Source organism: Neolamprologus brichardi, chromosome 13 (assembly GCF_056152115.1).
Source record: "Neolamprologus brichardi isolate AB-2024 chromosome 13, ASM5615211v1, whole genome shotgun sequence".
NCBI classification, from domain to species: Eukaryota; Metazoa; Chordata; class Actinopteri; order Cichliformes; family Cichlidae; genus Neolamprologus; species Neolamprologus brichardi.
The window spans coordinates 16,144,525-16,170,261 of record NC_142116.1 but is presented as its reverse complement, the minus strand read 5'-3'; the positions used below and the strand labels follow the sequence as shown (position 1 = coordinate 16,170,261).

Sequence of the window (25,737 nt, the reverse complement as noted above, 5' to 3'; positions counted from 1 at the left end):
TTTTATTGTAACAAGCAACGATTTATACAGGAAAATGATGACTATTAACAAGGTTACCCAAACTTTTGCATCCCACTGTATAAAACACGTTTCCCTAGAGGATCTATATGACACTGAATGCTATAAATATTATAAAAAATGTGAAAAAGTGACACTTCCACATGATTTTTAAACAAAACTTAGGCCACTCCTGAACCAGGTTATATGTTTTGCATAAGTTGCCATGATAATTTAGCCCAGTAAAAAGAGAGAACCACTTTCATGACACTGAAAATTCTGACTTTAAGCTCAACATAGCTCACTAACCCACTGCTTCATAGTACACCCTTTGGTGAGGACCAGGTGATTTTTACTATGTCCTGATAAAACCCTTAGAATTGAACAAATGTGTGTTTACTTTTTACCACGACTATATATCAGCTCTCTTATCATAATGGGTTGCCACAGAGGGTAGCTCTGCATTTTTGATGTTTCAGATTTCAGTTTGACCAGTGTTTATATTGGTCACTCTGTCGGGGACACCCATTCAACTGCTTGTTAACACAGATGTCTAATGAGCTAATCACATGGAAGCAACTCAATGCATTTAAGTATGTAGACATGGTCAAGATGACCTCCTGTAGTTCAAACTGATCAGTGGTGAAGAAAAGTGATTTACTACCCTTAATAACAGTTAAACATTATTTAAACACCACAGCCCACCTCTGTATTGCTCATGACCACGTCCACTTCTTTATGACTACAGTGTATTAGTCTTTTGACTGTTGCTTCCAGCAGGATAGTGCACCATGTGGCAAAGCTCAAATAATTGCAAACTGGTTCCTTGACAATGAGTCACGGCACTGAGCACAAATGGCTTCTACAGGCATCAGCTCTCAATCCAGTAGAGCGCCCCTGGGATGGCAGATTCACTGCCATAGACTGCCAGATTCATCATAGATGAGCAACCAACAATTCTGCAGTAACTGTGTGAGGTTATCATGTCAATATGGACCCAGGTCTCCAGCACCTTGTTAAATTACGTGCCATGAAGAATTGTTGTGAAGGCAAAAGGGAGTGCAGCCCAGTAATATTAAATAAAGTGACTAGGTTATTATTAAGAAAACCTCCGGAATATACATCAGTACCATGAGCTAGGGCAGGGAGTTTGGCCATCTAACTAAAATAAAATCCCGACATCTTAATCGGATTTTTAAAAATAGTAAGAATTTAGTATTAGTAGTAATAGCATGTTTGGTCCTATATAAACACAGCACTGGCCAACAATAATGACAAAAATAATTAAACAGCTTCAGAAAAATGCCCAGCATCATTCTATGATAAATATGTCTGCCACTGTCTGTAACCTACAGCACACTATGCCAACGGCGTTGTAATGCTACGTTCATGTGCTGCCGGAATTATTAAACCTTAGCGGAAGGGTGGCCACCAACAAAAAGTCGACAACAACAAAACATTTGATAGCAACCAAATAGGGTTTAAAAAATAAAACATGGGAATTGCCCACCTTATAATTCAACGTGCAAACAAATTAATCCAAAAGAATGACGATTTTTGCATTTTTTCCAAAGCGTGTCTTGGACAACTGCTTCGATCAAGCTTACGAGAAGGACCTGAATGCGACAAACGTCTCTCAGCCGGTGTTTTCATATTTTTACGCCCCTCCGCTCTTGCACGGTGGTTTCCATGCTTCAGAGACGACAAACGTAGTCTGCAGGTAAATTATAGCGTTAACGGGTGTGCAGCCTTTCCCCCTTGTAGATGAGATATAGGTTACATCAGATCTACCTAGGCTTTGTCATTAAAAGCGACAGCCTTTTCAGCAACATGTTATGTAAGTGAAAACTGCACTGCTCAGAACATATTGGCAACCCAAGTTGGATATTTCCAACAACGTTTCAGTGTTGGTGTGATCAATTATTTATTCGTTTGACATCACGGATGAAATTACACCTCACTCTCATTGTACATTGTACACATTATCATTTATTTCTTTTAAAGAAAGAGCGTCATTAACCATTAAATAGCAATCATCTTTGGTGTATGTCTGCATCCATGCTACAGTAACGCTTCCAGGGTCTGAACCTTTGTAAAAGGCGTTCCTCACAACTGGGCATACCCCAGCGTCACCGTTACCAGCATGCACTGTATTATAATCAGAGTTGTGCTTTTGCAGCTATGGGATCAGATGTGACTTGCCTTTGCCTTTTTATAAAGCCTTTTTGATTATTAGCCTTCATTTTGGGGTGCATCAAATAGCTCCCCTCCCCCGTGTGCTATGTAATTAGAGGGAGCGTATGAAGTTAAAATAATCCCCTGCTATTTAAGGAAATTGGAAAGCTTTCTAAGGCTTTAAGGACTAGAGGTTGTAATAGAAGCTAGATAATGCATTTATGTGTCTTTCTTTAATAAATATGACTGATTAAAGAAAAAGATCATCACAGTAAGGTAATCCTTTAAAGAGTGCTAGAAGCTTTCTGCTTTCATCACGTCTGCTTTATGCCTGAGGTCTCCAACCCTACATTATATATGTGTACCAAAGAGGCAATTACTTTCCCGTTCCATAGACAGAGGGACTAATAATCCCAAAAGGAATTTCTACTCATAAGTACATGTGTGTGCGTTTTTAACTCAGTCACAGAGTGACTCAGAGTGTGTTTGTGTGCTGACAGGAAAACCATGACTCTGACCAGAGGATCTTTCACCTATGCTAGTGGGGAAGAGTACCACGGCGAGTGGAAAGAAGGCAAGACAATCCCACTTTTCAGTTTTAAAGAAAGCTTACAGTATGTCCAAACATGTTTATGTTAATACAAGGGAGACAGGCTGTCACTTGTAGCTATGGTAGTGTGTTTAGAATATGTCTCCAAGGTGTTGTTGCTTTAGCTGTCAGCTTAGAGAAAGGTGAGATATCAGCACAATTGAAAAGTCTGTTGAGTCCTTGTTCTGTGAAGTCTGGATTAGGTATTCTTGGATTCAGGTTACGGCTCGCAAAAATTGAACTCATAACCATATTCCCCAAAGGAACAGGTCCTTGGTATTATAGTGGTATTAGTTTGTACAATAATCTGTAAATTGTTTTGCTTCTAAAAGCCAGACTATTGTGTAATTTCTTAAAGAGCTTTCCAGACTTTCTAAAAGCCTTTTAAGGTTTTTCTGCTGCTTTTTCACTAATTTTTAGTCCAGCTCTGGTAACTGACCATTTTCAGAGGAATGGTCTTTTTTCTTTCTTTTTTTTTATTAATCCACTGAACAGGTGAAAAAAAACATTTTAAATTGGATCATTAGGCACTTTATTACTAGCAGCCTGTTACAAAAACGCAATTTCTTCCCATTTCTTTAGTTGAATCTACAAAAAATACCAAAGATATACTTTTTTAATCCACCATGCAGTACCATCTAGAAAGCATCTGATTGGCAAGGGCTTCATTTTTTAGCATGACAATGATCACAAGCACACTGGAAGTGCAGTAAAAGCATACCTGGATAGAAGAACACACAATGAAGCACTGTTACTTATGGATTTGCCACCCCAGACCTTGTACCTCAACATTATTAAAGCAATGTGGGATAATTTTGACAGAGAACAGAACAAAAGGTGGCCGACCCGGCGACCCCCAAAGAAGAACTTTGAAGGGCCTGGAGAGATATTTTGCTCTCTTAGGAAAGAAAGCTTGTCTAAGAGAGTTCAGGTTGTGTTGGGCACAGCAAATACTAACTTTCACCTGTATATTTTCTTGCATGTTTCCAGATATTTCAATAACGTTTAAATAATTTTAGTAAATTATAAAGCATCAGCTAAAGCAGCATCCATTAGATAAGGAAATAAGTAAGCTGCCTCACTGGGCTTGATGTTCACCCATCTGTGCTGGATGTTTAACTTCAGAGTACACATAACAGAGAGCTTTGGAAGTGATTTGTATTTACATAAGTAATGTTATTACAGGGAAATAGCAGGAAAGTACCAAAGGCAGGGTTATCGTGAAGCTGTGGGGAAAACATCTTTGTCCAAATTTTCACAGGATGCTTGCTCTGTTTTAAATCTCTCTAACACACATACAGTGATGCTACATTTAGTGACATGCAAGCTCAAGCTATTTAGTCAAATCCCAATTAGCAAGCACTGGTAACCCAAGACAAGCAGCGACTGAGTTGCTAGCTCTGGCTTTGTCTGGATTAGACTTTGGACCTGTTTTGGAAATCTTAGTGTCCTCTGTCAGCTGCTTCTGAGAAACTAAGCCAATATGCTAGGAATAAGACAATCCCAGAGTAATTTTCTCCTGTCATTTGGTTTGTTATGATTTTCAGCTGCTTTTCCATAAAAACAACACAACCTATTATATTCAACAAATTTTGCTCTACCTGCATTTTCAGTGTGCCTTTTGTGGATTAAACCAGTTGTAGGTGTGTGCCCTCTGATGTGATTATAAGCTTCAGTAGTGGATCACAGGCTTCTAGGAGGGGAGTGCAAGTACATTCCTTGACTGTTTTCACAATCTGGATCCCAAAGTAGAAATCCCTGCTAAAAATCTGCTGGATTAGACTGCTGTAATTCTGAGTGCACAGGAGGCAGATGGGACAGTAGTAAACCTTTCTCTGAGCAAGGGTGGAGGGGTATTTAAATCCAGGCACGTACTAACTCATGTGACATGAGAAGCACCTCTACGGTAAAAGTGAATTTAAATCCCTCGGCCACACTGTAAGTTCAAACGGTAGGCTCGGTTTTCCATCAGTATGTTGCAATTTGTTATGTAGGAATAAACCACAACAGACCTGGTGGTTGATTTTAATTAGATTCCTCACAAGTGAATGGTATCTTCTGTTTGAAGTTACTGCCATTGCTCACTTTGATGTTGTGGAACTTTCCAGGTCGGAGACATGGTGATGGCCAGCTCAAGTTTCAGGATGGAACCTGTTACAGCGGTCAGTTTGAGAATGGACTGTTCCATGGTTCTGGTGTACTGCTTTTTACAGATGGATCCAGGTGTGTGAACAAAACGAGTGGAAACAACAAGAGAACAAATTTTGTACTTGATTAAAAAACAAACTCATGCTTTACTTTCACCATTTCAGATACGAAGGCGAATTTGCACACGGAAAATTTCACGGCACGGGTGTCTTCAGTCGATATGACGGCATGAAGTTTGAAGGGGAATTCAAAGACGGGCGTGTTGAAGGCTATGGTAAGAGTTTTACAGCACTGGAACAGCCTGTCCATCAGGATGTCAGTATTCTCTCTCTGTGATAGCGTCTTAGCGTCCTCTGTCTGTCCCTCCAGGGCTACTGACTTTCCCAGATGGAACTCATGGTGTTCCACGAAATGAAGGCTTGTTTCAAAACCACAAGCTGCTGAAGAGAGAAAAGTGTCCAGGAGTGGTGCAGCGCGCGCAGGCTTCAGCCTCCAATGCTCACAGCCTGGCTCTTTGACAACCCTGAAGGACACAATCGCACTCAAGGTTCCAACACCATCCGAAAGGGCGTCAGGGATTGTACTTGAATATGTTTCCCCAGCTCTTCTCTCAATGTCTTCATCTCTTCTTTTACCATGACTTTTTTTCTTGTTATGCACAATCCTTGCTCTGCTTCAACAGAGGCTTGGAATCCACATGCAAATTGACCAAATAATGACTTTCTGGAAGACTGACATGAAATATGAAGACCATAAAGCACATCTTTAACTTCAAGTTATGAATACAGTGAATGCTGCTGTTCCGGTGTTCTGAACATCGTCTTTTTGTCTTTCCTACAGAATACTTAGCCTTCTTTTATCAAACCATGAAAATTGAGACATCTGGTTCTTTAAAGAGTTTGTAAATTAATTCTATAGGTGGAATTAATTCACCTTAAAAAGGTGCAAGCTATTACAAGAAAGTGAAACCTAAATGTACCTTTTGAATTTTTAACTAGTGGCGCCACTAGCAGTGCTTTTATAAGTGGGTCCGCTTTTGTTCTTCACATTCACATGCACAAGGACGTGCTTGCATGTGCAAGAGCATGGCAGCAACATGATTCACATTCATGACAGCATGCCCACAAAGCCAGTCACAAAGACCGAGGGCTAAAACACAGATCTAAACAATGCACCATTTCAAATAGTTTTTAATTGGCTTTGTAAAGGTGTTATGAGAAAGGAAAAGCATTCAACATGTTTGAAGGGGGGAAAAAGACACACACAGCGCGCTGACGAAACGAGGTGAATGTAAATGATTCTGAGAACACTCCAATGGCCGCCTTTAAGAGTCCCTCAACTGAAAATCCTGCTGCTAACTTTACAAAAAAAGGGATCAATTTTTCCACTTTCCCCCTTTTGAAAATCAGTATTCACGTTTGCCTTAAAGACATTTTTGTGCAAGAGTGTAGTTCAAGGTTGTCTGATTTTAAAAAAACAAACAAAAGACGCACAACGCCCTCTCTTTCCCTTCTTGACTCAAATGCTCCGAGACATATTGCTAAGCTGGTGCTGAAGTTTTAGCTCCCATCGGTCGCAAGTCCTGTCTCCCATCAACGCGTCACATTTACAGTGGAAATCACAACTAAATGCACTCAATTATGGACCTAAATCTTAAACAAGGCAGCAAATTGAATGATTTATAAATCAGATATATATTTCACTTTGTAACGTGTGTAGTCCTTTTGTGATATGTATAGATAGTCATCGTCTGTGACTGTGTTTGGTTTGACCTCTGGAATGAATTATTGGTCAGGTGGAAAATTGTACTACTGCATTATTTAACACAGTGTAGTTAAAGAACGTGTTAAGAATTTATCATTAACCTTTATAGCTGATCACAGCCGACCTGTGATTTCTGATTATTTCCGTGTACTTGAACAGTTAATAGGCCTTAAAAAGCATTTGTTGAGATGGTTTGTCTAGGGTTGCCTACACAGCGCTTCAACCAAAGACAGACAGAATATACAGCTACTGAACTCCAGAACAGTCAAGTGTCATGTTTTCCTGAACAATAAAGAGCAATCAGTAAGAACAAATTGCAGATTAAACAGGGAATTGAAATCAGATTCTGCTTTAAATATATCTGATGTTTCGAGCATGGTTTAACACATTTACAGGCATTCACTGCTGCTATCGAGTATAAAGAAAATCAATTCACAGTCTTGCATTGTTGCTTCGAACGCCCCTTTGGTATGGCAGCACGGTGGAAAGTACAATCACAAAGACAGCAGTACAGTGAATGCATTAGTACCACTTTATAAAACACACTTTACAGTGTAATATGCTGCAGATCTCGTGGAGGGTTTTCTTTTTCTTTTCCATTAGACACAACACTTCCTCAAGCCTTCTTTGCTTCCACACTTCTGCCTGAGTGAAACTGGATACACTCGAATCACACATCCTTTTCCAAATGGAAACAAATGGTGCTTTAAAAGTGTGCCTGCCCAGATTTTCACTTGCCTGGAAAACATCGTTTCGGTTCTTAGGTTTTTGTTCAGTAACGATTTAATGTTGCTTTGAGTGCTCTCAGAGAAAACTGTTGCACAATATCCTGTAACGTTCCTGGAATAAGTCTCACAGAGGTGGCAACCAGTGGATGTGTTTAATAAAGATCTTTTTTGCTGAAAGCGAAACGTGTTTTTCATCGAGTGTCACAGTATTTGAATTGAAACAGGAAACAGGAAACGCTTTAGTTTTTATTTCATAGCTTCTCAGGGATTCTAACGTAAAGGGTAAATTATGGGAGAGATGTTTGCATTTCACTCACAAACAGGTTCCACTGGATTTCGGTTCCACCATAGCAACAACACAGAGGGAAAACCTCCAGCTTCCCCATCCCCCTCTTTCTCGCTATCCAGCCCTAACTCACAACAAAGCAGCATGCAACTCACAAAGAGCTGAGAACATTAAACCTCAAAAAGTAAAAGAATCACTTTTCTAAAACTGTCATTTGATATACACAGATTAGCAAAAGCCGTGCTAAGATTAGGTCGACAAAATAAAACTATAACACTTGCACACGGTGTGAATAACCTATTGTTTTCCCCAGTGTCCCTGACAGTTACACAGCATTGCTTTTAACGGGAAACATGTCTGTGTGTGATAGTTTATCTGATGCACTGCCTACAATAAGCACAGTGATACATGAAAAAACAACATTTTACACCAGCACTGTGAGAAATACAGCAGTACCACAATATTTGTTTAGGAAGCTGTGCTGGCTATTTTTAGAATATGCTACTGTACTTAAAAGACTACAGTATAAGCAGAGCAGCAAATTGTTTCCCCAGCGTGAATGACAAATGTCCCTCAGGAACATTTGAGCCTCTGATGATAGAAGGAAAATATGTTGCTGAGCTCCTGCTGAATCGCTGACTTTTGCGGGAGGCATACCCATCATCTCTGCTGCTGTCAGCTGGCGTCTCAAACACAGGGCTAATGCGTTCTCTGGCCTGGCCCACTGGCTCAATAAAAGAAGGACCTCTAATGTATATTCAAAAACAACTTTTACACAGTCCCCATCTCTGTCAGCTTTATTTAACTTTCAAAAGCATCCCAAATCAGATGTGAAATATTCAGTGTTCGTAACAATATTAAGCACTTTTAAACCTCGTTTCAAAATCCCGAGGCTGGCTTTGTTCTTTTCACTTGTGAGTTGTTTTCTTACTGTTTTAAATAAGCAGATACTTTTTAATATTAATGTTAATTCCCAACTGATATTTTCAGACTGATTTAGAGGTTTTACAGTAACGTCCTGGAAACGCAGATGCAAATATCATTTACACAGCACTACATAGAAGTACAGAATATATTTTTATAGCGAGAACCTGAGGCAGATGCTCATAGAAAGTGATATAGAAAGAATATACAATATGAGTCAAGGGTGGATCATCAACCAGGTGGATTTTAGCTCACTGAGAGCCTCAACAATCCCAGGATATCTGCTGGCTTTTAGTTAAATGCGGCAGAACTGTAACCACTCAGTTGCAATGTAAACTGAGGTGATCCTTGCACAGATGCACAGCTTTGTGCTGCACTGTTCACTCCTCCCCTGAGTTGTTAGAAGGCGACAGTACTCCCACATTCATAGTTTCTCAAGCCTCTGCAGGGTCTCCACGATGTCAAACTGCCATTGTTTTACCTGCTGCACTGCTGTCAGTCCTTCCTGTAATCACACTGTCACTTTGTTACCACTGAGGTATATAGCATGCAGAGTGCTGAGATGTGAGCAAAAACCATGTTAGCTTTTAATATGCAGGCAGTAAATATGCTTTAAAATAGTGGCAATATAGTGTAATAACAAATATAATGCTTATAATCCTAGTGGTTTGTGTGTGTAAGGCGGTGGAGGCCTGGTCCTTTTAGTTCGCAAATTAGCAAAAGTTAAAGAGATGAATAGGTGTGACACTGGCATGAAACTGAACGTGACACTTGTGATTATGTCATATGCACCACAGTGTTAATATCTTAGCATGAAGACAGGAAACTGCAAGCACTGTTCAAAGAAAACAGAAGCACATCTGAAGATCACACCTTACATCTTGCTCATTTAAAAAAACAACTCAACCAAAAAACAATGCACCAGTCTGACAGTTTATGAGGTGCTGCTGAACTACATTTCTTGACTTGGATCAAAACTGCCTTTCGTATGAATCAAAAAAGCAAACTGTCATCATTGTCTCACTTTATTATGAGATAACCAAACTAGTATTGTATTTGCACATATGGAAATCAAAACCGTCCTGTGAACCAGGTTCTTTACATTTCCACACCCATGTTAACCTGCACACTAATGAGAATTAAAGATGAAAAAAAAAAAAACTCACATGATTTTTTATTTTTGTGTCAGCTCCTGCAACTATGAGCAGCTTCACTATCTTGTACCTGTTGAGACGCACTGCATCGTGCAGGGCTGTGTCACCTTCCTAAAACCAGGTTTTAAAAAAAACATTTTTGTTAATGACTTAAATAAACTGTAGAGGTCATGAAGCACAGAAGTGGAGCGGAGTTGCCACCTACCCTGTCCCTGGAGTTGATTAAGGCCCCACAGGACAGCAGGTATTCCACAATGGAGGTGTGGCCTGTTCTCGTGGCAACATGCAGAGGTGTGCTATGCAACTGCAGTACAGACAATGATATAATCTGAGATTGTGGGAATGTGTGCAAACTCGTGTTCAATTAGAGGCTGACTGTGGTTTGGTGCAAATGCAGAGCCCACTAAAATTCACATTTACCTTATCTCTAACATTAAGATCAGCCCCGTGGCTCTTCAGGACTTCGACAACCGTCAGGTTTCCCCCTCTGCAGGCCCAGTGTATGGCCCTAGAGCCCAGCTGAAACACAGTAGGAGCCACCACCCCCCACCCCACCCCCCAATCCCATCCCATTAGAAGTGCAGGCATCAGGTCACTAGAACCAGGAGCTTTAGTTTGAGAAGATAATCTCACTCAATCCCATCATCATCTTTACAAACCCACAGCGTGCACACACGTCTTACTTGATCTTTTAAGTTGATATCAGCTCCTTTTCCTAAAAGCATTTGGACAACTGGAGCATGTCCTTCCAGGCAGGCGCGGTGGAGTGCTGTCCTCTTCAGCTGGCAAATGTAAATATATTATTAGCTGAGATATTAGCATGCTATATTTTATTCATGTTTTACTGTGATGCAAGGAGAGCCCTACCTCATCGTGGGCATTTGGGTTCCCACCATCTTCCAGATACCTGTCTATGATATCCAGTTTGCACTCACTGGCTGCGTTCATGAATTTTGCAGTATCCACAGGTTCTAGCTGTCCACACAGACACACAGAGGAGCAGGAGAGGCAGAGGTTCACTTCATACATCTCTGACATGAAGACACAGCTTCTGAAAATCATTCTCACCACTTGCTTTTCCACAGACAGCCTGGGCATGAATGTTTTTTTGGTCTTCTTTTTTCTTTTGCCCAGCGCTGAGTTATCCTGTTCTGCACTCAGGTCCAAACTCTCGCTGCACAGGTCCGATGAGATTCTTCCCGTTCTCTCATCTGCCTGAAAAATGACGGGAACAATAACAAACACAGTTTGAAAACCTAGATCAGCGAGGGAATGTTGGCTTTGGAAGCAGCGGTGCCAAGCAAGCTATGGGGTGTTGAGAGCTGGGAATGACAGTGTTAATGTCAAAACAAATTCACAGCATAGTGCAAACCAGGCTTGGCCATAGCAATAGAAACATTTCAGATAAAATGCCTCATGTGCTGTTCATAATTTTTGTATTAGTTATCAGATTTAATGTCAAACAAGCACTACACCTGCAACACTTACTCATATGTTTTTAATTTTTCTCATTAAGAACTTTTTGGAATTTTGATATTGTGATAACAACAGAAAAATACATTATATAGTCTGTGCTGACAGAGAGAGAAAGGGGGTGTCAAACGATTATCGTTTTAGGAGTCAACAGAAGAATGACTGCAAAAGCCACAGCAGGAATAAAGCTTTTACCTACCTGGGTTTTCTCTTCTTGTCCTGTCTCATGGTCCATCACACCGGCCCACTGTGCAACCTTTTCCATCCCTGGGGTAAAATATGCAAAAATGCAATAATAATATAGTAATATCGAACAACTAAATGTTCAATAATCTAAAATATAATAGAATAAAACTGTCAGATCATACAGCTTATAGAGAAGTGCTGTTGGGCACAGTGGCTTGATGGCTTCAGTGACTTCAGTGACTTCATGGTGGGACATTGTGTTACTCCAACAAACAGGTGTGTGTGTACTTTGCCATGTACTTGCCAGACCTACATTCTCGCTCACTCTCTTCCTCTGTCATGCCCACACACACACACACAAACACACAACCCCCCAAAACACACACACACACACACTTGTCTTCATATCCTAGTGAGGACATCTAGTTGACATAATGCTTTCCCTAGTCGCTTACCCTAACCTTTACCATCAAAAATGAGTGCCTAAACCTAATTGTGATGTGACACTAAAACCTTCAAACTTGTGGGGACGGGTATTTTGTCCCCACAGCTATAGTAGAATTCCAACTTGTGGTCCTCACAAAGATATCTAAACATGCTACACACACACACACACAGAAAGACTTCAGGCCCTTTAGGCATGTCCTACACAGAGGGTATATTCACTGCATAAGCTCCTGGTTTTACTCCCTCCTGTAGCTGCCACAGTACGCCCTTCTCTTTTACTTCAATATTCCTCTCATAAACATGCTGGTTTGAGGGATTATGCTATTTATATAGGTTTGATCACTGTCAAGTGATATCTCGATTGGTCACTCAGTCTGTTATTTTGTTTGGTTAATTTTGATAAACTGCATCCAGAATTGCAGGTAGGACCAGTGTGCACTGGGGGAGGGTCTTTAGTTGTTTTTACCTGAGAGAGGTAAAAACAACCTCTCTCATGCCCTTTATCATGCCCTTTGCTGATAAATCAGCAAAGGGCATGGATTTTGTAAATCAATTTTGTAAATCAACTGCCTTTGTCTGCATACAGTACATGATACAGGGCTGTTTGATAACGGGTTGTGCGGCAGCTACACAAACACTTCTCCTTTTTAGTGCTTAAAACCTTTTAGGTGTACTTCAGTGTTGTATTTACCATGTCTGACACTTCCCCCTTTCACATGATGTGTTTGTGGAGATTTTAATTGTATAGACACACACACTCACTTGGTCCCACTCAGTCAGAAATGTTTGCAAATGAGTGACATGTTAATGTTTAACCAGTAACTCTGAAGGAAGTGACAGAGTTCAGACAGATAGGAAGCAGCAGCAGCCATTTTAGCAGAACATAACAATAGATGTTATGTTCTTCTCCTCTCCTCTCACCCATGGAGCTCAGGCAAGGACACAGTTAACAATCAGCTTGTCTTTTATCATCCAGGCTGTGAGTACCGTTGCTTATATTACTCAAATTGATGTTAATCTTGTCTCTTTACTGTGTAAAAACCATTTTAAAAGAGTGTAAGCTCACATTTTTCAGTTAAATTTACTCAAATGTCTATAATTACAGAGGTTTGTATCTGCCATAGAAAGAGTTTAGTTCAAGACGTTGCTGTTATAAAGTGGAGACTATGTTCACTGCCGTGAGTTCAGCACTGTGTGTGTTTCAGGTGAAAGTATGAGCGCCATGGTAACGCAGAATCGCTTGAGTGTAGCAGACCTGGACAACAGCTCTCTGCAGCTGCCTGAGGCCGCAGAAGCGGCAACCCCAAGACCAGCCTTTCACAGGAAGAAAGTGGTCCCAAAGACTGACTCCAGAGATGTTTTTCTCAACAGGTGCAGCACATCTGTAGTACTGCATTTCCTTTGTGGCTATTATCTGTGCTATTTATAACTAACACTATATTTTGTTGCATTAGAGAGGAGAACCTTTTCTTTAGCCTGATGCTGCTGATCGGATGTTATTTGGCTATTCTGATTCCTGCTTATCTCCCCTCGGACAAGGTGGCAGCTATCAGAGACGACTATCAACAACCCAAAGATATGGTACAGATGCATCTTTGTACATCTTGGCAAGCATTTGAGATGGTTTCTTTCCCTTTCTTTCAGCTTAAATGTTTTTCCCTCTGTTCAGGCCGTACTAAATCGGTCAGCCTCTCTGCTGGCAGGACCTTGTCTGCCTCGCTGGTGTCTAAACCACCTCAAGCACCTGTCTTGTCCCGTTGGCCTCGAAGACATCCCTGTGTTTATACAGCAGGAGAGGCGTGAGCCATGGAGTCTGTCTCCTCCTCTTGGGTTTCAGGGCATCGAACAGCATCTCGCTGTAGCGCTCGCCACTCTGCCTCAACCTGGCCTGCCTCCATCATTGAAGAGAGAAGGCAGCTGCACGCGATGCGTGGTGGTGGGTAGTGGAGGGATTCTTCATGGGAGCCATCTTGGATCACATATAGATCAGTATGACATCATTATCAGGTATGCATTCCTGTGTCAAGTGGACACCAAAGACAGACTGTGGCGCCTATTTTTAAACCGTTGTGATGGTCGTCATCTCACAGGCTCCATCTGTGTTACCAGGCTGAATAATGCTCCGGTGCACGGCTTTGAGAGAGATGTTGGTTCGAGGACAACCATTCGCCTGACGTACCCAGAGGGAGCACCTCACTCCTCAAACGAGTACAGAAAGACTAGCATATTTGCTGTGGTGGTCTTTAAGAGCCTAGATTTAGACTGGCTTACTTCTGTCATCACCAAACAACCTCTGGTAAGGCCACATCACAAGATCCTCCACTGCACACGGAAAGGGCATATTGCACACACAAGCATCACAGAAAGTCATGTAGCAATGGCACTATACTATACATATACACCCTATATCTCCTTTTATTTTTATTTTTCAATAGAGCTTCTGGTCTAAAATGTGGTTCTGGAAGGAAGTTGTGGATCATATCCCCCTGACACCAGAGAGCTTCAAGATCGTCCACCCAGAGATTATTCACAAGATGGGCCAAGTTATAGAGAAATATGAACTGAACCAGAGAAATGTGAGTTTCTATGAATGAATAATCTGTGGACATTAATGACTGTGCAAATAACAAAATTACTTTCACTTAAAATCATAAACTCACAGCCGTTAGGAGGGCTTTTGCTATCATGCTGAGTAATTCTAACGAAACGGGACTGAAGTCTTATGTTGCAAACTACGTCACGGGTCGTTTTTTTTTCCTCCCCAAGAACATATTGCCAACAATTGGTGCCACTGGAGTGGTGATGGCTTTGCAGCTCTGCGACCAGGTGAGCCTGGCTGGGTTTGGGTATGACATGCAGCACCCTGAGGCCAGGCTTCATTATTATGAGGCCATACGCATGGACACAATGAAGTCTCAAGTAAGTTTAGCTTAATGATCAAAGCAGCGGCAAGGAGGCGTCTGAGCTTCATGCTTCGACTCATTTTTCCCCCTATGATTATATCCAGGTGGTGCATGATGTAACTGCTGAAAAACTCTTCTTGAAGGACCTGGTGGCTGCAGGAGTAGTGACTGACCTAACAGGAGGGGTATGAGTCAAAGATTGGTGATATACAGAACTGAAGAACTCTACACACTGCAGACTGATTCTAAAATGCTCACAGCATCATGTGGTTAACTGATTGCTGAGCACATTTAACTCCAAGTGACGGTAGAGGCTAATTTTTCTCATTACAATTCAATGAACATGTTAAATCACTGGATCCTGTTCTGTAATTGTGATAGGAGAAGCTAAATTGTGCTACCACACAGAAATGTGACGGTCTAGGTTCACACTGTACTATTTCAACTGAGTTTACAACAATTTAATAAACATAAAACCTAAGAATGTGAGACTACTGATTGTTTTTTCTCAAAAATTATTTATCATTTATTAAGACAGACAAACCATAATTACTATTACTATGTTTCCTTCATACATCTTATTACGCTGCCATTAGTAAAGGCAAAAAAGGGACAATAGCTGCATTTCTTAAAAACAACAACAACAACAACAAAAAAAAATCAGCCACAAATTTTAAAAAGAAAAAAAAAATCTCAGTAAAATGATACAAATATTTAGATTAATAATAAATAAGAAATAAGTCAAATACATATTTTTAAGAACATATTAAAATACCCAAAAATTAGGAAGTGGAACATGCTTCGTGAAAGACGAGGTGTGTACAGTGCACAGTGGGGTTTGATTTATCTAATCAGAAATCAAAGTGCTTTCAATAAATAATTTTGGGTCTTAGGATTTTAAACACAATACAAAAATACACTGACAATGAAACAGATGCAGAACACAACATGTAAAATAAGAGTTGTTTTTTTTGTTCTTGGCTACTCTGACCCACTGTGAGAGTGTGGGTCTGTCTACAGCAGTGGGTTGCGTGAGGGCTCCCATAATTTGCTTGCCAGCTGCCTGCAGTGCTGGAGGATGATCTCAGTGGGGATGACTCCCAGGTGAACTGTTAGGAGCTCGTAGCATTTCACTGTCTCGCCCGGGTGATTCTTACTATAGTACCGAAGCAGCTTCCTGCAACATGCATCGCTTTGTTTAGTCAGGAGAACAAATTAAAGAAAAATATTTCTATCACACCGGGTTGGTTACCTGTAGTAATTGTGACCAAGCACCCCGATAGGGGCAGAGTCATCGGGCATGATGGGTATGTCTTTTGCCTCCAACTTGAAGCCCTGATTGAAGAGGTATACAAATTGAATTATAGGCTTTTTTGCTGTTTCAGGCTGTTAAATTTGTTTTTATGGATAACAGAACAAAGTACAGCGGTGACTTACAGTTTCATTTTCAAACCAGAGAAAGTAGCAGAAGTAGAAATCTCCATCACGTAATGTTAGAGTGGAGTAACCCTTCTGAAGATAGTGCCGTGTTGTGCTGACCAGGCTCCACATCTTCAGTATGGATTAGAAAAACGAAATGACAAAAATATGCATACTGTGATTATTCACACGCTGTCTTATACACAGCCTAATGTACGATGAACATGAGGCTACAGATAGCTGGCCTAATTTATCACAAACACTAGGAAACAGTCGACACATAAACTTATCACCACACATAAAACAAAACTATCTGTACATGTTTGACTTCAGATGTCAAGTGTAAAACAGTTTCACAGGTTTCGGTGTGCACAAATATCACTTGATCATGTACAGTAATTATTTGCCAGTTTGGCTAACAATCATAGTGAGAAATCGTTACAAACTGACATTATACACTGTGCGAAAATCTTGAGCCACCCCTCAGTTCTTCATATTTTGCTTCCAAGAAGTCAGACTTTGTCATTTTTCGAGTAATAGGTCTCCAGGTTTTCTGAAGGTCTTTCAAAGCTTTTCTTTGATATTGCCTGCCTTTTCACCAATTTTCAGTCCAGTCCTTGCACCTGACCATTTGCAGAGCGATATAAAAAAAAAGGCACCTAACACAAAAGAAGAATTAATGTTGTGCCTAGACGTAACAGAAAACTTAGCAAAAGGCTTACTTCAAATTCCTTACTACCTTTGTTACTAGCAGCCTGTTCCACAAACACACAGTTTGCTAACATTTCTTTAGTTGAGTCTAGGAAAAATGCCAAAGATAAGATAGCTTGATAGACATAAAATAGTATTTTTGAACCAACAATGTGATTCCCAAAAAGCTATTAGCTGAAAACTTGTCATATGCTTAAAAATGTAACTGAAAACTGAACAAGTGAAGGCCAAAAAAGAAATGGCAGGCCTAAAACACAGCAGATGAACAGTATGTTAAAGTCATACCCTTAAGAAATGGAAAACATTCCTGCAAAGACCTGACACAGCAACTAAGAAATGCATCTGACCATTAGGTCTACTGTTCATTGAAGAGAGAAATTGACTGAAGTAGTGCAACAGATCTTATGGAGTAAAAATTCAAATTTGACAATTTTTGTTCAAATAATCATCAATATGTACAGAGATGAGATGAGTAGAACAGTCGAGTGTCTACAGTTATCTGTAAAAGACAGTGGAGGGTATGTCATGGGATTTTGTCAAAACTGACTGAGCTATGAACACAGACAGTACTGTCAGATTTTGATCCACCATGAAATACCATCTGATTGACAACACCTTCAATTTTCAGCATGACAATAATCCCAAACACACTACCCATACAGCAAAAGCATGGACTGGCCTCCCCAGAGTTGAGACCTCAACATTATTGTTGGATCATCTTGACAGCAAAGAGGAGAAAGGCAGCCAAAGAAAAGCTTTGGATGTCCATCGAGAAGCCCGGAGAATTATTCCTGAGGACTACTTAAAAGCTTGCTTAGGAAAGTTCAGGCTGTGTTGAAGAATAAAGATGCTTGATATACTCTATTTCCATCTCTGTTTGGACACATTCCAATAAATCAATTAACCCATTTCCCATTTTCCCAGAAAAATAGAAAGAATTGACGAGGGGGCTATTGACTTCTATACTTTACCCCAAAACAAATAAGATGTAGTTCTAGTTTTAGTGACCTTGTTTTTGATATACTGAGCCACTGGTCCCTTCCCCAGCTCAGACGTGGTCCGCTCTGTGATGCTGAGTGATGGCGCTATCATTTGTCCGCTTGATCGGTCCACACAGATAAAATGGACGAGGCCTGGGAAATCCTCCAGGTAAGTGAGATTAATCAGTTAAGATTAATACGCTCAGCATAACAATGGGTTTGTTTTTTGGGTTTTTTTAAGTGTATGCATGTTGTTAAAAACCATAAAAATACAAAATATACTTTTACAAATATCATAAATTCTGCTTTGTAGAAAACAGTTGCAGAGAAATTAGACAAAACAGGACATCACAGAGTTGCTGCACTGAGAGGATATGAGACCATGGTTATGTTCCTCTTGCTTTTCACTAACAGGAAGTCCTTCCAGTCCATCAGTTTCTCCCTTAGAGAGTGAGACAAAGACAAAGATAGGAAATCAAAGAGGATACAGAGAAAACAATGAAGGACGAGGTTGCACAGTGTCAAAATAAAAAAATGAAGTCAAGTTGGCAAACTTAAAATATAACAACAAAAATAGTAGCTGACAGACACTCACTGCACCATGGTCTGGGCCCGTTCTTGCAGGCCAGGGGAGAGACGACGAGGAGTGTCGTCTGGTCCAGAGTCAAACAGAAAACACTGTCGGTATATGCCACACAGTTGGGTCTTCATGTGCTTGCACCACGGGATAAGACTGCAACATAAACAGACATTTAAAGCCTCACAGGGTCATCAAACTGTCTTGCTGTCATTTGGCCAGCAGAGGGCAGTAAGAGACTTACTCTCTGCTGAACCCAGGCCCTCCTCTGGAGAAGGCCCGGTTTTTGAATTCGGTCCAGACATTTTGCAACTGTGAGGACTGGTTAGAAGAAGAAAAGACAAAAAAAAAAAAGAAAAAGATTTGATTGGATCAAGTGCAAACATTCTGTGTTTCTGTGATAACAAATGAGGATTAAAGGAATTTGTATTTTAAAGTCAGTTTTTTGACTTGGGTGTTTGTGGTAAAGGCAGACAAGCGCTGAGGAAGTGTAGAAGAATACAGCCACTCAACGCAAAAGCACAACAACACACAAAAACAAACCTGTATCCCATTCAGTGCCAGGGTTTTAAGAAATTTATCCAGCTTGCTGCGCACTTCATGCATAGGCTGGCCTCTTGTGGAACCTCCTTGGCCTTCATTTAAGCGCTTCTCCAGTTTGGCGAAGGCTTCCCAAAATGTATACACAGACATGGCTACTCCACTGTGTGGAAACTGACACAGATGACACAGATAAATATAAAAAAAACAAACTGTTTAAACAACTGAGCAAAAATATATTTAGATGCTGTGAACACTTCATGGCACAGAGGTTAAATAAATGTATCTCCAAATAAGTCAAAAAGACTCCCCCTACTGGCCACAAAACCACAATATGTCTGTGCGCACATACTGTAAACAAGCAAATTACTCCACATATAGACTGTATGCGACTTCATATGGAGTCACTGATACACACATTGTTTGCTTGTCGGTATTCACAAACCTTAGTTAGCAGCACTAGTGTGATGCCAGGCCACAGTGGGAGACAGTACATGGAGTGAGGCATCATGGGATAGAGGCCATCTTTTTGCGAGACCTCTAAGAAGACTTTGTGAGGGGTTGCTGGATCAGGTGGACAAACTTCTAGAGTACTCAAGCTGTCCTCTGCCATCTGAATACAGCATTTTTTTAAAGTCACACTGTGTCAGGGTAACACACAAACAGAAAGCTGTTTACTTTGTTTACAAATGTATTCTCACCTGGATGTCTGGGTCTACAAACTCAAACACAGGAGTGCTTCCCCTCACTGGCTTTTCTGGTGATGCGTACAAAATAAAGAAACAAATGACGAGGAACATGCTCTGCACACTTAACATGACTTAATCTGGTCACAGATACAGTTTGAGACGTAGGAATCTGCATTTTGTATCTACTCGTTTTTATCCTTGTCTGTTAAAATCTGTTTGATGATCTGAACACAAAAGCTCTACTCAACAACCCACCTGAACTGCTTGAGTCTTTGTCTGTAGGCGAGGGCTCTGGGGTGTAAAAACTTTCATGGCCAGAACCAGATGTACTATCGATATCCTTCAGGCAAAGTGCACAGAAAGAGAGAATAAACACTCAGTAACAACATGCTTTGTCGGTGCTGTTTGAGAGGCTGTCACCACTTTGTACCTCTGGACTTGGGTCATCCACATCCACGTTGCTAGGATACATATTCTGTGCCATGATGATGAGGGCCAGGAGGTCTGAGGTGCTGAGTATACTTGCATTGCGACTAGAAAGAAATAGATGGTTGTAGCCATTACCATGTCGAATTATAAAAAGTAAAAAAGGTAGGTGTGAGTATATGAACTGTAAGTACAGGTGATATACGAGGAAGGGTGTAAGCTATAAAAATAATGTGACAGGTTTATAGAAACATCTGTACCTGGAGTAGAAAGCGAGCAGTTTGGTGTGAACCAGGATGAAGGCATGCAGCACCTCCTCTCCTCCTCTCTCTACGCTGCTGTTGATCTGCTGAACCAAACGGCGCTCCAGGAATTCGATGCACTGCTCACACAGTGTGGGGTGGATCAGCCTCTCCACCGCCTAACAGAGTGATGATGGTGATTTTTAAACAAGATATTAAAGAGGTTTTTTTTAAAAAAAAAAGAAAGAAAAAATCTATTTTCTAATCTGTACTAAGTGAGAAAGAACCACACCTCCACTAAGAAGCTCTGATCATTCTCTCGGAGGTGGCTGTAGGTCTCCAGCAGACTCTGGAGATGCTTCCACAGTCTCAGCCTTTGCTCCGTGTCCCGGGCGCGCAGTCTGGTGACAAGCAACATATGCTCATACTAAACCTCATGCTGTATTAAAAGCCAATGATAAACAGACAAAATGTCTTACTCCTTCCTGAGGAGGTTCCCACTGAGGGTCACCATGCCAAACAAAACTTCAATTATCTTATTCATCACGTAGATTTTCCTCCTTAGATCCTCCTCCTTTTCCTCGCCGTCTCCATTCACAGCAATGTACAGGCACTCATCAAACTGTAGACACAAAATACCCTAATAAATGTGGTTTTGCCCCAAGTGAATGAATGAGCTGGAAAATAAAGTGAAGCCGGTTGTCTTCTGCTCTTTGATTTCTTTAAGCGATAAAGGGTTTATACAAGAAAGAGCTAAAAGGCTGCTGACACTGAGTGGACCTGATACATGTCAAGTGCTTGGACTCGATAACTGCATCATGCGCGGCAGGAGGATAAAGCCTTAACAAGACTCACATGATAAAACATGCTGCTTCACAGAGACAAAGGCCTGCATTTAGGTGCTGTTACTGAAGCCTGATTGCTTTACAGATCAGAAATCTTCAAACAAGGTCAAGAGGAATTAGAGTCATAGCACAATTTTTAGATAACTTAGGAACTTGTGCAAGGGGTGAAGACAGTTTTTTCTGTGTATGGTGGGTGCTACCTGGTGTAGTACGTAGATGTGGTTGTTTTCTGTCGTGAAAGATGTGTAGCTGTCAGCCTCTGTCACCATGGTGCTGAAGGAGATGATGATGGGAGCAAACAGAGTGCTGATGCTGTCCTCAAAGGCCGGAAACTGGGAGAGAGAAAAAGCAAACGATCAACTAATTTTAACACATACAGGAAACAAGTTCAAAAGCACATGCAGAGTGTCTGCTGAATACAGCTGTCTTCGACTTTACCCCGTGGCCTTCCTCTTGAGACGCTCCATACTGTTCCTGGATATTCTGCTGGAATTCCAAGTCAGTCCAGTAGAAGAGCATTTCAGCACTCTCACTTGCTATCAGCAAGCACTTCATCTGGACTACAGATGCGTTCCTGTCCTGTTTTAATGTGGTGTCCTATTTTACTCCAACTTCTCCACACGCATTAGGCTGTAAAAAAAAAAAATGTTACAAGTACTGAGGTGAAAGACATAAAACAGAGTCCGGGGAGGAATTTTGTGAAGCACAAAGGACTGACTTGATACTATTCACACAGCTAAGGCATGCCCACAAGGAAGATGTTAAAATCTTGAAACACGATTAAACAGTCCTCAGATTTTCATTTTATTGTTCCAGCATTTAGAGCACAAGTTTGAGAAATCAAAAAAAAAAAAGAAAAAAAAAAGAAAGATCACATCATTTTTTCATAAGTATTGATCTGAAAGCTCCCCTAAAGAAACTAATGTCTGTGTAAGCATGCATTTATATTTGATTAGCTTACAGAAGCAGTTCTCAGTGTGCAGGATTGGCCTCCTGATGGGGCTTAAAGCCACTGCAGGTACGTGTGGACAACCAGGTGGCAAGAATATATAGCAAAATGAATGATATATTCTTATATTGTTGATGACTGTAATAGAAAATGTTGGAGAACTAGTGACTTATGAAAAGGTTGCCAAATAGACCCTGACTGATATATTGGTGGGGCCGATATTAGCCATTAGCAAGTATATCGATGTCAGCACTGTAATACCCGAAACACACTTCAACCATGGTGCGTTTCCCATTACAGAAAACTTGATCAGGTAGTTCACTCAACTCTGAGTGTATTCACCCTTAGTTAAGCATGTGTGTGAATAAAGAAGGCATCGTCAATGCAAAAGCCATCATCAACTGAAAAATCTTAGTAAATGGAGCTTAAATACCACAATTCAATGTGGAAATAGTTAAATAAAGAGCAAAGCCTCCATTGTAATACAGAGGAATATGAAGTTAGTCAGTCTGGGTCATGACGCTTATTTTGAAAAACAGGACTGTTTCATGGGGCTGAAAAAAAATCGACCCATATATAAGATTTTTAAATAAACAAATATTGCTATTTGTATCGACCTAAAAATCCTATATTATTAGGAAATAGGGATACTTGTTTAAAAAAAATCATTATAGATTATAGGTACAGAAATTAATGACACTTGTATCTCTGTAGCATCTTTGGTATAAAGATCATGACTAGCCATGAGGTCAGTGACACTGAGTCATTGTAACAGTATTATTATTGTGAATATATTTGCCACAGGAGTAACCGAAAGCAAGGAAATAAGCCTTCTCCTAGGCTCTGTTGCTTCCTGGCCTAAAGTAGGTAGACTCTGATAGTATATTAATGACGATATCCAGGCTCAGAGGCAGGAAAAAAGTAAGATCGGGAGCAGAAATACCTAAATCTCCACCCTTGTTCACAAAGGTCCTTCTCCTCAACAAAAGATTTACATAATGTTTGTAATTGTGGTGAGAGCAACACAGTGAGTGTACAGATGGGGTAACACCAGCTCTGAAACAGAAAGGATCCTTAGGGGCTCAGAGCTTTGAAACATAACAATCTTTTCTTCTCTTTCTTTTTATGTTTTGGCTGGTTTTTGTACATCTAACGCATATTTAATTAATATCTCATGATAGCCAGTTGGGCAAAAGTTGTGAAAAAGGCAGAAAAATTTGATTTGCAAATCTTTTGCAAACCCATAGACTAAAAATGTGCAGTCACAAACACCTGATGTAACCATGAGCAGCTTATCTTTTTTCATGGAGCTCCGATCCGTGCATTCACATCCCGTGTTTTACTAAAAGCCTTCCCTCTTTTACAAAACGTTTAACTTCCTCCATACACAGTCTGCTGATCCACAAACGTAGTGACCAAAGTTACAACTCGTGTCACCGCAAATCACTCACACTTTTCTGCGCCGGATAACTCCAGCATCCCAGTCCAGTGTCTCCGTTGTCCTATCAATCAGCCCTCCTCAGTTTTCCGGGCCGTTTGGGGACGTTTTCATAGCGGGTTACAGTTTCAACCCAAGCTGCCTTCTTCCTTCCGCGCTGCAGCCCCACGCCAGCGTTCAGTCATGTGACTTCAGGCAGGAAGTTTGCTGGTGTGAAAAGAGCTGGAGCTGTCAAACTATCGAGGAGAAGCGCCCGCCAGACTGCTGCTGTGAAGGAGCTCGTGTTAAGTGGAAGCTCCTCGAAGTGGATTACCCCTCGGGGAGCCCGATGATCAGTGAGGCAGGAAAAAGTCATGTGCTGGTGCATAAAGTGACCCACATGACTAGGAGAGCTATTCTGTATAATAACTGGTATTTGTGGCATGCAGCTGCATGACTGAGAATGAGATTAGTAGCGTACTCGTGCCCGCTTTTTTTAAAAAAAAATCTTGGTTTGACATTTAGTGCAAATCTGTTTGCCTGTTGTAGTAAAGGTCCGGAATTTGTATGGAAGCTACTGAGAAAATGGCAAATCTTTGCGGTGTACAGAGGAAAAAATATTGAAATTAATTAATTGGATGTATTATATTGTAGTGTGTGTGTGGGGGGGAGTCACAGTGTTTGGCAAATGTATAAAATTTACATTTATGTGATTAATACTGCAAAAGGCCTGGTGCTTATTCCAAGTCAGACTTTCGCATTTGGGAGCTGTTGCTGTCCACCAAATGGAATCCTAGGAGGAGTGAATACAAGAGAAACAGGTAGTTCTACTGCAAACCCAAACCCGTTCTGGACACCCATGCAAGACAACATTGTTGGATGATAGCAGGATGCTTTTTCCATGGTAAAGAGAAAAGCTTTTACAACATCTACCCAGTTTAAGAACACTCCCCCTTTCAGTTCATTCACTATAATGTGCGAATCAGAGATCAGCCTAGAAAAGCCAGATTAGGCTTTTCATACCTAAAAAGCTATTCAACATTTCATCTGGATAGACAGATAAACGTGTACATGTACAAAGCCCTTGTAGAACCAAGTCTTGCCACTTGACAGCCATCCTGAAATATCTAAAAGCACTTATTTAGACACTTATTTTGAAGCTTTGTCACTAAAGCTTTCTTTAATTTAAGTGGTCACTTTGGTGTCACAGTTGCATGTATAAAGTCACCCGTATCATTGCCCAAAATGTTTTAAGACTTTTTCTCCCCTCCTCCGGAAGTTAGACTTCCACCACCTTTGCTGATGATGTTTTCTTTTTAATGATGTGAAGGGGAAAGCACCTGTTAAACACACGGTGTAATAAGTGTTTATTGACAGAAAAGAGAAGCAGCCTGATAAATTCTAAACTTTGTGCTCAGATTTAGTCAAATGCAGCAGTGCGTTAGAGCACAGATCTGAAACAAACAGCGACGGCATCACACGAGTTTTTGAAGGTCAGGAAGTGGAATATTAATCAAAATTCTTGATCTTGACCATTTTAAGCTGCATTTTGCTACCTGAAGTCAAAGCCCGGAGACCCCAGAAACAAACAACAACTTAAAAAGGCAAAGTCTCATAAAAAACATAGATTCCACACTGCACACAGTCACAAAACGTTTTTTATCTAAGTAGCTTTATATTTTATATTATGTTACGTGACTTCAAAGTGTAGTGGTTTGCTACCAAAAGACCTCCAGTTCAATCCCTGGAGGAGACAGAAATAATTTTGGTGTTGTGTCAGGAAGGACAGTCGATATAAAAACTCTGTCACATGAAAAAATGTGGAGCTTTTTATTTAATATTATATTAATTTGCCAAATTGCTCATGAGTCCCTAAAAACCAGGGACTGGATATCAAAATTGCTGCTGTTCTTCAAAGGTTATTGAGGAAACCTTAAAACCTTTTGAATTAAACCAAAAGTCTGCATTTTTGAATCTCATCCTTCTATAGTGGTAATGTGACGTGTTTTGATAAATGGCTAAAATAACAAGCTATATACATGGACCTTACTCTGCATGCTGAGCAAAGATTTTAGGAGGTGGCCTGCTGGCTTGGGTGGCACTCCCACAAAAGCATGTTTCTCAGGTTAATTGGTGATTCTAAATTGGTCATAGGCATGAATATGAGC

At 40.6% G+C, this 25,737-nt stretch overlaps 3 protein-coding genes across 3 annotated transcripts; 2 read left to right on the top strand and 1 right to left on the bottom strand.

Moving 5' to 3' along the window:
- Positions 1–1,544: 1,544 nt before the first annotated feature.
- Positions 1,545–7,530, top strand: morn4 (MORN repeat containing 4). The gene is made up of 5 exons (XM_006783912.2): positions 1,545–1,717; positions 2,673–2,746; positions 4,870–4,984; positions 5,074–5,183; positions 5,279–7,530. Exons 1-5 carry the CDS (start codon positions 1,545–1,547, stop codon positions 5,425–5,427), a joined length of 621 nt encoding a protein of 206 aa, XP_006783975.2. The 3' UTR covers positions 5,428–7,530.
- Positions 7,531–12,738: 5,208 nt separating this feature from the next.
- st3gal7 (ST3 beta-galactoside alpha-2,3-sialyltransferase 7) lies at positions 12,739–15,250 on the top strand. The gene is made up of 8 exons (XM_006783911.3): positions 12,739–12,850; positions 13,077–13,242; positions 13,326–13,452; positions 13,541–13,878; positions 13,981–14,167; positions 14,307–14,447; positions 14,638–14,790; positions 14,879–15,250. The coding sequence occupies exons 2-8, from the start codon at positions 13,085–13,087 to the stop codon at positions 14,963–14,965; spliced, it is 1,191 nt and encodes a 396-aa protein (XP_006783974.1). The 5' UTR covers positions 12,739–12,850; positions 13,077–13,084; the 3' UTR covers positions 14,966–15,250.
- A 93-nt stretch (positions 15,251–15,343) lies between these two features.
- On the bottom strand, positions 15,344–23,873 carry hps1 (HPS1 biogenesis of lysosomal organelles complex 3 subunit 1). The gene is made up of 18 exons (XM_087850234.1): positions 23,604–23,873; positions 21,642–21,833; positions 21,404–21,535; positions 20,838–20,980; positions 20,651–20,759; positions 20,377–20,537; positions 20,121–20,223; positions 19,946–20,030; positions 19,703–19,758; positions 19,447–19,614; positions 19,005–19,175; positions 18,706–18,782; positions 18,480–18,617; positions 18,262–18,326; positions 17,913–18,058; positions 16,212–16,325; positions 16,027–16,109; positions 15,344–15,951 (listed from the first exon to the last, which is right to left on the bottom strand). The coding sequence occupies exons 2-18, from the start codon at positions 21,756–21,758 to the stop codon at positions 15,789–15,791; spliced, it is 2,031 nt and encodes a 676-aa protein (XP_087706360.1). The 5' UTR covers positions 21,759–21,833; positions 23,604–23,873; the 3' UTR covers positions 15,344–15,788.
- Positions 23,874–25,737: the final 1,864 nt, after the last annotated feature.